Genomic DNA, 14,202 nt, shown 5'->3' on the forward strand with positions numbered 1-14,202 from the left:
ATGTGTTTCGGAGCACTGTTGCAGAAATATTTTCGCAAAAAGAAATGCCGATCTGAAAATGTAGCCCAACATTTAATGTCCAATGACTCTATATTCAGTATTGGAAGTTCTCTGATTGCCACCAAAAGTAGTTCAATGCCCATTACAGCGCCTACTCCTCCTCCCGATCCACATATAATTATAATAGGTGCGGGAGCCGCGGGATTATCATGTGCCACAAAACTTCTAGAATTTGGATTTAAAAATCTTTTAATACTCGAAGCTGAAAATCGTATTGGTGGTCGAATATTTACCCAACAATTTGCTGATAATGTAATCGATTTGGGTGCCCAATGGGTCCACGGTGAGAGGGGAAATATTGTCTATGAAATGGTACAACAGCATGATTGGCTCGAAACGACCGGAGAAATTTATAACAGCTTCGAGTGTATACGCTCAAATGGTGAGGTGTTGAGGAAGGACACAACGGATTTTTTAAAGACGTTATTGACAAGAATTTTGGAAAATCATTCGGAGGAGTTGAATAGCTTCGAAGGTTCGTTTGGTGATTTTCTCAATGAACGTTTTCAAGAAGTTTTAAGAGATTTATCGGATACAAAAATTGACAAGGAAGTGGCATGGGAATTTTTGGAGAATTTCAAAAAAATTGAAAGTTCCGAAACCGCCTCTGGCATGGAGGAAGTATCGGCTAAGGGTATCCACGAATATTGGCAATGTCCGGGTGATTATCTGTTGAATTGGAAAGATAAGGGTTATGTGCGATTCCTACACCTGCTAATGGGTTCTAATGAGGAACGGCCTTTTGGTGAACTGGAAGACCGAATTAAATTCAATTGTCCCGTGGAGCACATTCGTTGGCATTTGGGAAATGGCAAGGTGATAGTTCGCTGCTGCAATGGTTCACAGGAATATGAAGCTGACCATGTGATCATCACCGTATCCTTGGGAGTTTTAAAAGACAAACTGGAATCAATGTTCCACCCTCCACTGCCAATGCAAAAGAAACTAGCCATTGTTGGGTTGGGATATGGAAGTGTTGGTAAAATTTTCCTTGAATTTCCAGTACAATTCTGGCCCACAGATTGGTATGGCTTTACAATGCTGTGGTTGAAACGCGACCTGGAAGATTTACAGCGCACTCCCTATGAATGGGTAGAAGAGATTTTCGGTTTCTATTGTGTTAATTATCAACCCCGGGTCCTATTAGCCTGGATTGTCGGTTCGTATGTTGTGAAATTGGAGCAAATGCCAGAAGATCAAGTAATAGACGGTTGTATGTATTTGCTGAGACGTTTTCTTTGGAAATGGGAAATTCCCCAGCCGTTGAAAGTACAAATTAGTCGCTGGCAGTCGAATTCGAATTTTCTGGGAGCCTACTCTTTTCGTTCGATGTTAAGTGAACAGCTGAATGTTTCGGCTCTGCAATTAGCCCAACCTTTGACGGTGCCGATATCTGAAATTCCCGCTAATAAAAGTTGTTCTTCGACGTCTGTTTTTAGTCAGGGACCTGTTGCCGATGATGCGGCGAATGAAGCCGCTGCCATTTGCTCGAAAAATATGAAACCCGTTTTATTATTTGCCGGCGAGGCCACTAGCAGGCATCATTTCTCCACCGTTCATGGAGCTGTTGAGTCCGGCTATCGGGAGGCTAATCGTTTAATTAACTTTTATAGGAAAGAATAAATTTAACTGTTTTGATTTTCTTAATTCTGTTTTTTAAAATGCATAAAAAAGCTTTGTTACAGTTCTGTTTTATTTAAGGGGACCTACCCATTCTCGGGGTCAAATTTTTTTATTTAATTCGATTCTACACTAATTCAAGAATGTCTCTACAAAATTTCAAGTGAAAAATTCTTGAAGATATAGCCGATTTATTTTGTCAGCATCAAGTGACGGCTTCTCAAACTTTAACGCGTTTTTCTCTTTTGCGAATGGCGGACACGATAACTCAAAAAAAAAATAATAACTCAATCGATTCCAAATTTTTACACGTTTCTCTGTGAGTGTATAGCCATCGTATGAACTTGGATAAAGCCAATCGGTGAAGATCTTCCTTATTTTTTAACTTGGTTTTTTGGTCAAAAATCGGTGAATTTCCAAAAATATTTTTTCAAACGTCCGCCATTTTGTTAATTTTAGAGCGAAGTCAATAATCCAAGTTCATACGAGAGCCAGACATGTACTATTTCTAACACCATTGGAATTTTCGGATTCCGATGTTCCAGTGAGGAGTTATCATGCCCGCCATCAAAAATTTTGACTTTTCTTTAATTACAAAAAACAACAACAAAACAATAACAAAAATGTTTTGTAAATTATTTTCCTTCTCCTTTAAATCTTTAAATATATATGTATGTGCAAAGTTACAAACCTTAACAAGCATAGGTATTGATTTACCAGCCCATTGAACATCTTGAAAAATTAAAATCGAGAATGGGTGGGGTTCCCTTAATATTGAAGCTAGTGGAAGATCAATAACTTAAAAATACACAAAAAGTACGGGTCCAGAATTGGTTGTAATTTGGTACTTTGGCTTCAAATTGCTTACCACATCTTTCTACCAAAAATTATCTTTGGTCCCTGTTTTAGGATATCCCCATATAACGATATCTTCTTATATTTTCGGTATTTTGACACGTTCTTCATTTGATTCGGCGAATCAAAATAACAAAATTCTATTTGACATATAATATTACCATCAGCTGCCTGGATACGGTTACCTTATTGTCTACCTTGAATTTTATTTTTCAAAAACATGAATAAAAAAATCCAAACGATACCTGTAAAACATGTGGTCTGTTCCAGTACTTTTTTAATAGTAAATCTAGTAAAAGGGAAACATTTCAAAATAGCTCTCAGAGTACAAAATAATTTGCAAGGTTCGGGAACGCAAATCTAGTAAATATGCCAAAATTAGATGACAATACTTCAAAATCAACATAACAGCCAATCAGAAGTAGGCATTCCTATTTACCACTTTTACTCGACCAAATTTCTTGAGTAAAAAGTTTACAAAGAGAAAGCCATTTTGTTTTGTGCTCTCTTAATTTTGGTTCAATGTTTTACCAGTTTTGTGGCTTCAGGAACGGGTTTCGAGTAAAAACTTGTAAAAATAGTAGATTCTTTTGGGTTCTGGGACGGAACTAAAGTTTCTTTTGAAATTAAAAAAAAATATTTTTTCTGTGAAAGTTAAAAAGTAAATTAAAAATCTTCAAGTGTATGAACCACTTCACTACACAACTTAAAAGAAAAATATATGCGTATTGCGAAATTTGAAATAAGTACGGAAGCAGTGACGTATGGTATAAAAAAGTGGGTATGATTTTCGGAACTGTTTACTATATCTAGAATTCAATTTTTCATGCCTACCTAGTATTTAGAACTTTGGACTTTTGACAGTGGTTAGTCACAAAGTCATTCGATGTAGTACAGTTTCACGTGGCGTTGGAACTTTCATTTCAAGTAACTGTCAGTACACACATGATGAATGGTATTAAAAGTTCGGCTGGCCAAACTTAAGGCCTATTTCAATTATTATTTTTTACCATACATCTTGCATTTGGTTTGGGGAGCAACATTTGGTACTTACCATCTTCAAAATATCACAACAAAAATACAATATAAAATTTTTGTTTGTTTTTTAAATCTTTATTTATTTGAAAATATTTGTGCATTTCTTTTTAAGGTTGTCATTTCAATTATTTATTTACATGATTAATTAATAAATAGCAAATATATCATTATATATATATATATATATATATATTTGTTTTTATGTTGTTGTTTATTTATTTTATTTTTGCGAACATTTTTATAAATTGTTTCAAATCGCTAAGACAAAGAAACTTGAGTTGTATTGTATTTTGTGTTTATCAAATATCTGTTTGATTGTTAAACCAATCTAGGTTTTAATTTATTTATTTTTATTTATTCGTATATTTTATTCATTTATTTATTATTATTTATTTATTTTTTTGAATTGATGAATGGATGTTGAATCTTTAAATGACTTCATATGCTAATGGAAAACTTTTATGCGAAAGCAAACATCGTCTTTCAAATTATCTACAGATTACAACATTGAACAATTCTATGGAGTTGTTACGCATAATATTTAAATAGTTTGTTTTTTTTTCAAATTAAATTGTGTATTTGTGGAAGAATGTCGAATGTTATTCTCGTACACCTACATATAAATATACATATGTATATCAATAGGACCTTTTCGATATCTAATTAAAAATTATAGCTCACCTTACTTGCACTTTCTTTGAGATGTGACTAAATGTAGTATCTGGATTATCATGGAGCTTTAAAAAATTTGTATATAAGCTCTGATTTTGGGCAGAGGTGAGTCTTCATAGACCATTATATTTTTCATCTATTATTCAAAATCTTTTTTATTTGTTCAAAATTTATGCTTGTTTTTTAAAAATTATTTTTTAATATAGCATTTATTTCCACTTTTTGTATAATTTATTTTTTGTTTGAATTAACTTGGGAATACATAAGAGCCTGGCTTGCTAAATTGGCTTTGCTGAATGTAAAATAATAATAATAACCCTGTGCAATAAAATTAAATTTTTTTCCATAATTACCGGGGAATTCTAAAAGATTATGAAAGAGGATGTAACACTAGAAGATACATGCATCGGCGTTTTGAAAATTTACTTGGGAAAGTGGCTGGTATTTTCGGTTCTCACTGAGTACTCGGTATATACACCGTTGGCCAAAACTAAAGCAACTGAAATTTCAAACTGAATAAACGACCTGTATCTTTTTTGAAAATAAAGTTATAGTGAAAGTTGTTTCAGAAATAAATGGGTAATTTATTCATTTAAACAAAAAAATATAAACGCAAAATTCATTTTGAAAAAAAAAATATTCTATGAAAAACTAAATTAATCAAATCTTTGCATGACCAAAACTAAAGCAACTTTCTGATTTGTTTTTTTTATGTTTGGAGGTTATTATCAAGCTGATACACCCAAACAAGGAGTATATTTTCATCAGCGAAGGTAACCATAACGTAAATATATCAAACTCTATAAAAAGAATAACAGCCCAATACCATTGTTAACCATCCTCCACAGGGATGGTACGTATGGCGAATTTTTAGGTTTTCGACTGTCAAAAATGTAGTAAATGTAGAAAACCTGTATAAAATGTAGTAAATGTAGAAAACGTCATTTATTCGAATATTATTACCATATACCGTTATTTTCAAAAATACATATTATTTTTACATATATCTGTCTGTTCCTTACTAGAACTAATACAAAATTCTAAACTTTTTGGAGAAACATTTTTTGAAATTTTATATGGATTTCAGTAAAGCATACGTAATTTCCAAATTCATTAATGGAAATAGGTATTTTGTCAAAAACGTAATGGTTTTGGGTGGGTTTCCGACGTTTCAGACGTATGTAATATACGTCGAAAATGTATGTCATTTACGTCACTGTTTCTGACGGACCATCTCTGATCCTCCATGCTTTCCGGTACCCTTGCAAAACTGTGGCATGAGCCTTTCATTTTTGAACTTTCTCTCCTCTGAGCCGGATTCCAATTAGTATGAGCTTTTGCGGAATGCAATCCGGCGTTCCGATTTTTTTAGAAATTAACAAACTTTCTTAATAGTTTCCGGGCAAGTAGGCTCTTCCACGATCTATTACATCCAATGATAACCGTCTCCCAAATTCCGTTGAACTCTTAAATTGGCATTTTTATACCCTGTACCACAGTGTGGTGAAACTAACATAAGCATTTGTGCATATGTTAGTAACAGGCAAAAGGAAACGAGTTAGACACATGGTTCCTTTTGAAAATATGCATAGAATCACTTTCTGAGTCGATTTATGCACGTCCTTATTTGTTTGGCCCAAGGACGAACCCTATGGAAATTGGGAAAAATCGGGTGAGATTTAGATATAGCTTCCATATATATTTTCGTCCAAATTAATGTAAATAGAGTACTAAAAAGCCCCGATTTAGTGTAAATGGTGCACCAAAGTCCCTATATTACAGTTGTACAGTTCACGAACGAACTAGTTCAAATGAACGATTCACTTAAAAGACCTATTGAACTAGGTCTTACAAATTCGTTGCTTTTAGTTCAAATGTAAGCGTTTTACTGGCCTAGTTCGATTTGGTCTAAATAGAAGCGATGCCGATCGAGTTTTTTTTGCAGGTGATATTAACAGCACTTTCATTTAGTAAACACAAATAAAAATATGTAGCCTATCATTTATGTTGCCAAGTAATTATTCAATTATTTTGAAACTTTTCTTAAAAATCTACGCCTATTCGGTCCACATTTTCTTTGGAACCTTTTTTATTCCACCATTTTATCAATTCATTTGAAACATTTATTTAAAAATTCACATATTATAGGTACATAAACTGTTCTTAAATTTTTATTTTTAATTTCTTCTCCATATAGGTCCATAATAATGTTTTACAAAATTGTAATATTGCTTTTATTCACACAAATTATCAATTGAACGATTCAGAGAGCGAAGAACTATTAAAAGAACGACCGAAGTAAAACGACAGCTGAATAAAAGAGCTTAATTACGAACGATTGAACTACTGAACTAGAAGAACGAACTAGTTCAGTCAAAAGAGCTGAACTATAAAGAGCGATCAGCTTACTGAACTAGATAGAACAACTCTACCCTATATATCATTCGATTGGCGCAGCGTACTAAATTAAGTGTAGAATGATGTATGGTAAGTTTCGTGAAAATCGGTTCCGATTTTGATGTAGCTCCAGTATATATTTATGTTAATGGATCACCAAAGCCCGAAATAGGCGCAGCGTACTGAATTAAGTCTACAATGAGGTATTTTAAATGTCGTGAAAATCTGTTTTGATTTAGATATAGCTCCCATATATATATATATATATATATTCTGGCGTTTTTATATAAATTGTATACTAAAGACCCAAAGTTTGTCCAATTAGCATACACTGTACCATGTATTGAAGTTAATATAAATTAAACTCTGGCAAGTTTCGATATATATATATATATTGCAAACTGTTCATGATATTGACCTCCAAACTTTATTTGGGTGGAAGCTGTGTCTATTTTAATGTAAAAAAATGTGTAAAAACAGGTTGAGGCGAACCAGTTTTTATGTTCTCTATCGATTTGTGACTAAGCTACTCATTTCACGGTCTTCGTGTCAAAGTAAAACTAGAAGCCAACAAATTGGGGACTACGTCTCTTACGTATCATTTTTCAAAATTTTAACTGCATCTACCCTTAAATAATGCTGACATTTCGAAGCTCGATTTAGAGTGTTTTTTTTTCAATTTTACTTCTAGTTTTAATACGCAAACAGGAATTTCTAAAAATTTGATATATATTTTGTGTATGTAGTATGCACAGCCTCGGAGTAATACTCATCCGAAGGTGACAATTTTGTGCGATCAAATATATAAAAAACCTATTTTTCGGGCAAATTTGTAGATCTGTCAACTGAATGATATGGGTACCCGCGATCAGCAAGGTATTTTACTTTACGGATGATATAAAATCTTCATCGTGAAAATCCATCTTCTAGAACGGCGGAACTAACCTTCCAAAAACACGAAATTTGGCAAAAAATGTTTTTGAAAATAACGCGGAATTAATTGGATTTTTTGTGAACCATTTCCGTTTCAATAAATGATCTGATACGGATTTTGAACTCTTGCGAAAACAGAACTTTAAAAACTTCAGCCGAAAGAGAGATGTACCCAATTTATCTCAAAAATAGAGTGATTTGGGTCATCCATGGTTCTTAGTGGACCGCATTGAAATAGGTGTAGATCGATGTATTTTTTTAGGGTGTACACCAAAATCGGATGCGAGTTAATTGTCCATATGCCATTAACGCGCCTTTTCGGAAATTATTCGCGTTTTACGAGTTTTTGGGTACTTCAATGCAACATGTAGTACATCTTAGCCGTCAAATGAAATTTCGCAAAATATACATGGATTGGAAGATAAACTCCAAATGATTTTGAGAATTACGCGATTTCGGCGCAATTTAAAATGTATATTTCATAATATAGTTCTATTTTAGGATTTATTCCTACTTATAGAACCCCAAGATTTATCGGAAGGCTCTTGCTATTTTTCCTCAATATCTTGTTTTGTTGTCGCTGTGATTTAGAAACCGCTACACGGACTTGTGTGATTTTGATATCATTTGATTCATCATGGTGTTTAGATTATGTAGATATTTTTAAATTAATTATTAGGTGTGTGTATGTCATTAATATATTGAAAATATTGATGTAGTCTCCTATATTTTTTTTATTTTTCTCATATTTCGTGAAGATGTGCAACTTTATCGCGATTATTATAATATATTCATATTCTTATTTTACGGAGGAAGATCAATATCAACGTTTTTGGTCAATATAATAAACGGCGTAATTTTAAGATTTTTTTCTTATGCCCAAAATTAAAACCTCGATAACTTTTGCGCGCATCGACCAAAAATTTGATCGCGAACGGTTTCGGAGTCAGAACATTTTTCTCTATATGTGTACCAAAAATCATTGATGTGCCACAAAAACAAAAAAGCTGATTTTTTGAAAATGGAATATTAAAAAATTGGTAATATTGCCCATATATGAGAACTACATATATCTAAATCAGATCCGATTTGAACCAAATTTGGCTGAGACATTTATGATTATATTGTGATTTTGGCGTGGTTTAAACGTGAAATCGGATGGAACATATATACGGATGTTATATCTAAATCTGACCCGATCTGAAACAAATTTTTCTGAGTTGTCTTTAGCCTATAAAAAACATGCAAACTAAATTTTACGATGATCGAATGTATTTTGTGGGTTTTGAGTTACATAGATGTGAAATCGGATAGAGCATATGTATTGGAGCTATATCTAAATCTGAACCGCTTTGAACCAAATTCGACACCCTTATATGCAGATTCAAAACAAATCGAACAAACCAAATTTCATCGCCATTCGTTGCATATTGCCGATTTGGTGCACCTTAAACCTGAAATCAAATGAATATATATATAGGCGCCATATCCAAATCTGAACCGATTTTTTCCAAATTCGACACACTTATTTGCAGACTCAAAAAAAATTGTATATTACCGATTTGGTGCATTTTAAACCTGAAATTGGATGAACATATATATGGGAGCTATATCAAAATCTGAACCGATTTCTTCTAAATTCAACAATAACAATTCTAGTAACAAAAAAATCACTTGGGCCAAATTTCATGATGAATACTATGATTTAGTTGCCGCTATTAATTTTGCACAGAAAAAGTGGTAATTTGACCTATAGCGCATCCAAGCTAATGTCTATGGAAAAATAAGTTCTTATTCAATTCATTTTATAACATGATTTATAAATTTCACGATTTTTCAGATATTGATTGAAAACTTCTTTTAGGAGCAACGACTTTCGCTTATCCGATGTTCTCTTAATTGAAAATCCCAAGAACTCTTGCAGATATAGCCGATTTATTGTGTCAGCATCAAGTGACGGCTAAAGTACTTCTCAAACTTTAAACGCGGTTTTCTCTTTTGTGAATGGCGGGCACGATAACTCAAAAACTAATGACCCAATCGATTCCAAATTTTTACACGTTTCTCTGTGAGTTTATAGCTATCGTATGAACTAGGCTAAAGCCAATCGTTGAAGAACTTCCTTATTTTTTAACTTGGTTTTTAGTCAAAAATCAGCGATTTTCCAAAAATATTTTTTTAAAGGTACGCCATTTTGTTAATTTTAGAGCGAAGTCAATAATCCTAGTTCATACGAGAGCCAGACATGTACTCTTTCTAACACCGTTGAAATTTTCGGATTCCGATGTTCCAGTGAGGAGTTATCATGTCCGCCATCAAAAATAAGGACTTTTCTTTAATTGCAAAAACAACAACAAAACAATAACAGCAATTTTTTGTAAATTATTGTTCTTCTCTTTTAAATCTTAAGTGCAAAGTTACAAACATTAACAAGCATTGGTATTGATTTACCATTCCATTGAAAATCTTGAAAAATTAAAATCGAGAATGGGGGGAGGGTTCACTTAAGAGAAAAAAAAAATTCTGAAATTAGCCGTTTTCGCTTAACCGAATTCGACTGTATACTAGCACCCTTGTAGGTTAACTCCGATAAACGAATCATCTAATTCTAGCCCCTCTTTCATAATAGTTTGGAATTTCCCAGTAATTATTTTTTATGTTGAACAGTGTAATAATGAGAAATGGGACAGAAATGATTTTGGAATTGTCCAAAAAAAGTGATATTTAACAAGCCACATTCTTAAGTATTTTTTTATTATTTTAGGCATTATTGTTGTTTTCTCCATATTTTATTCTCGTTATACTAGTGTATAGATTATATCTTTAATGATTAATGATAACATTTTGCAAAAAGTAATTTATTTATTGTTTGTATATAAATATATATTTCACAATTGCATAGCAACGATTTGTTTGTTATAGATTCCATTTTTTTAATATGTATGTCTTCATTAATATTAAATGTATTATTACTATATCATATTTAATATTATGTACTTTAATACAATTGTCTTTATATTAATAGGCAGATGGTTTACAAATGATTATTTTTTATTTATGTATGTAATTTACAAAAGGGCATAACTAAGATTATACGATTAATACACAAAAAGAAAATTTACAAAAATAGCGGAATAATAAAAATATGCATTCAAGCTTACTCCAAAGCCTGATCTCTAAACATTATAAAATTCTACTGGCTTCAGTTCTAATTTGGTAGACAAACTTTTTAACCACTATCATACAAATTATTGGGGATTGCGAAATTCAATTCACATTTCCCAAAATCTTTATAATAGGCGTGATTCAAATCTCTGAACATAATCTGACTTTGGAAATAGATAAATACATTTTTAACAGAGTAACCATGGCATAATTATGCCATGCAATGCAATTGATAGTCTTGATTTAGATTAGGCGAGTTTACTTGCGGCAAGTCTTTGTTTGTAGGAGAGAGGGGCAAGGGGAATAGAAATGGAAAAAATTGCTCGTACCGACAATTTTCTGGCAATTCGTTTTGTGTATTTCGTATTTTTTGACATTTTATATTTATTTAAATGTGAAAAACTATTTGAAACAAATAATTTTTTTTTTAACCGAATTGCCTTGTATAGACGCATGAAGCAAGTTCAAAAGAGAACGATAAGAATTGCCGCAAGTAAACTCGCCTAATCTAAATCAAGACATAGTAATAACAGAACATAATACAAAATTAAAAAATAACATATTTATCGACCAGAAATAAAACGAAAAAATTAATAAATCAAAATGTGCGGATGTAAATGAAAACAAGCGCGATTAACAAAAAATATAACGGCTACAAAACATTAAGGGGATGCTGAATGGGAATAGGCAGTGGTTTCAAGGGTGATCATACAAGGGGATGGTAAGTAAGGATTTATATATTTTTTCATATTTCAATAAAGTACCTTCTAGAGATTACCAGAACCAGGTTTCCCACTTTTTGGAGAACTTGTGCAGACAGAAATATTCCTGAAGTGTTTAAAATGAACGAAAATATTCCATGTAGGTATTGATTTATACATAGAAACCCCACCAGGAGCTCTCCTATATTTATTAAAAAATTATCTTCTAAATGGACTTTTGGTAGTCTTTTATAGACAGAAGGTTATCTATAGGAAAATATCGGAAGCTTCTAAAGGCAAAATACCTTATTTAAGATCTATGAACGTATTTTATGGTCTGAAGCTCTGTATGTGACTGTCTTACACAGATAAAAGTCCGGGCCTTTCTGAATACCTATTGTACATAAATGACTATCTGAAAATCTTCAATGGAAAAACAGTAACGAAAGTAGTAAAGTCGGACTGGGCCGACTATATGATACCCTTCACCACTTTGGGGATATTCTACATATGTTTCTATACAGATGTCGTCTTCTTGAAGGAACATTGACATGAAATTGAACGAACTTCAAAATGCAATCTTTATATAAAAGTAAACCTCGAAACTTGGCACACGTCATTCTTGACCTAAATCAGTACTTTATGCTAAACATCGTGCAAATCGAAAGATATATAGGGACTTTGGAGACCGATTTATATATGGAAGCTATATCTAAATCTCGACCGATTTTCACGAAACTTAGCACACATTATTCTGGACCTAATTGAGTGCTCTATGCTAAGTTTCGTGCAAATCGAATGATATATAAGGACTTTGGTGCACCATTTACCTTACATCGGACGAAACTATATATGGGAGCTATATCTAAATCTCAACCGATTTTCCCGAAACTTGGCACAAATCATTCTGGACCTAATTCAGTACTCTGTGCCAAATTTCGTGCCAATCGAGAGATATAGAGGGACTTTGGTGCCCCATTTACCTTAAATCGGACGAAAATATATATGGGAGCTATATCTAAATCTGAACCGATAGGGTTCGTCATTGGGCCAAACAAGTGACTTGTGCCAAATTTCATCCATATCGGATCATAAATGCGACCTGTACTTTGTTTACAATTTAACATCTACAGACGGACAGACGGACGGATATGCGTAAATCGACTCAGAAAGTGATTCTATGCATATTCTCAAAAGGAACCATGTGTCTATCTCGTTTCCTGTTGCCTGTTACAAACATATGCACGAAGACATAATACCCTGTACCACAGTGTGGTGAAGGGTATAAAGATCTACTACCGTCCACCATACCATACATAGGCAAAATACCTTCGGCAGACCTTTCACAGCTAAAATATTTTCTGAAAATCTTTTACAGACAAATATATCATTAAAGTCTTTTATACGTACTGCCCAAGACGTCTTTAAATATATAGAATTCTAAAGGCGTTTACAGAAAAAAAGTTTTTGTTGGCAGAACAGAACCTGAATGCTTTTCAAAGATTGATGATGATCTTCTACAGACAAATTGTGTGACATTATAAAAGTAGAACACCCTCATAAGACTTTCCGGATGTGTTGTCTTCAATGAATAGAATAGATTTTCTATAACCTAATAACTTCTAAAAGTCCTCTATGGACCTCTATTTTAGACACTTGCATTGAGTTAGACTTCAATAAATGAAAGTCCTAGTAGAGTCCTTCTAAAAGGGCCCTTCTAAATTAAGGGGCATTCTATAGAAAGGCCAAAACTTTTGGAGGTCTTCCATAAAAATAACGACTTTGGACAGTTCTAATACCCACGATTTTTTTTTTTTTTTTTTTGTAGAAATATGACATTTTTTTCTACGGATGTAGTAATTACAGAATGTTTTTATTCGAAGAAAATGTTGTAGGCCTTCAATATCCAGAGCCGATTCAGAGAGGTAAACAAAAGCCCTTCTACAGAGGAGGACCTACAGCAAGGGTATTCTGGCATTCTATGGGCGAGGATAATTGTGCAATCCTCGCACAATTCACAGTTATTCGATAGACTGACTATTATTGGAGATCCTTTAAAACCCTCCATCTTTCAAACTTCGTCTATAAAGAAAAGTTCATCCTGAAGTCTTCAAAAGACAACAGATTTTCTTGAAGTCTTTTATAAAAACAAAATGATCTTTACGAAGTATGTTAAAAATATAAGAGTTTTTACAAGTATACATATAAGGCCAGGAGGTTTTGTATACCTATAAGATATTCACTATTTCGGTCTTTGATTTAAATATGATCTTCGGGAGGTATTTTATAGTAGAGCACTTAATTACAAGTCTACACAGTAAACACCAGGAGGTTCTATACAAATATGATACCTACGTTCTATACAGAAGATATTTTAAGAAGATTTCCCATATGCCACATAATTGCTACTCTTTGAAACCACTGCTCGGCTTTTTGGATGTCTAAAAAAAACTCAAAATTTTTTGTTGTGGTGCACATCTGAAACCAAAACTAATTAAAGGTTCCATTAACAATTTTCTTAATTTCTTTTTTTTCTCTCTCTTTTATAAGTAACCGAATTTTTTGTTCATCTTCTTCTTTTGTGTTTTTTTTTCCTACTTCTACTTTTTTTCTTTTTGAACAAAATCCAATTGATTTATTAAATTTTTTCCATTTTATTTCAGGACTTTAAATGTCTCTAAGGATGTTAGTGAGTATTTAGCAGAGTAGCACAATTTGGCTACCTCCATTAATTACTCAAAACATCCACAGCGTTTTAGTG

General features: G+C 32.8%; 1 protein-coding gene across 1 annotated transcript; it reads left to right on the forward strand.

Moving 5' to 3' along the window:
- LOC133334571 (spermine oxidase-like) lies at nucleotides 1-1,683 on the forward strand. The gene has a single exon (XM_061542886.1). The coding sequence runs from the start codon at nucleotides 1-3 to the stop codon at nucleotides 1,681-1,683; it is 1,683 nt and encodes a 560-aa protein (XP_061398870.1).
- The last annotated feature ends 12,519 nt before the right edge of the window (nucleotides 1,684-14,202 follow it).

This window comes from Musca vetustissima, unplaced genomic scaffold (genome assembly GCF_032173495.1).
Source record: "Musca vetustissima isolate MV318-11 ecotype Yass unplaced genomic scaffold, APGP_CSIRO_Mvet_v1 utg4378, whole genome shotgun sequence".
NCBI classification, from domain to species: domain Eukaryota; kingdom Metazoa; phylum Arthropoda; class Insecta; order Diptera; family Muscidae; genus Musca; species Musca vetustissima.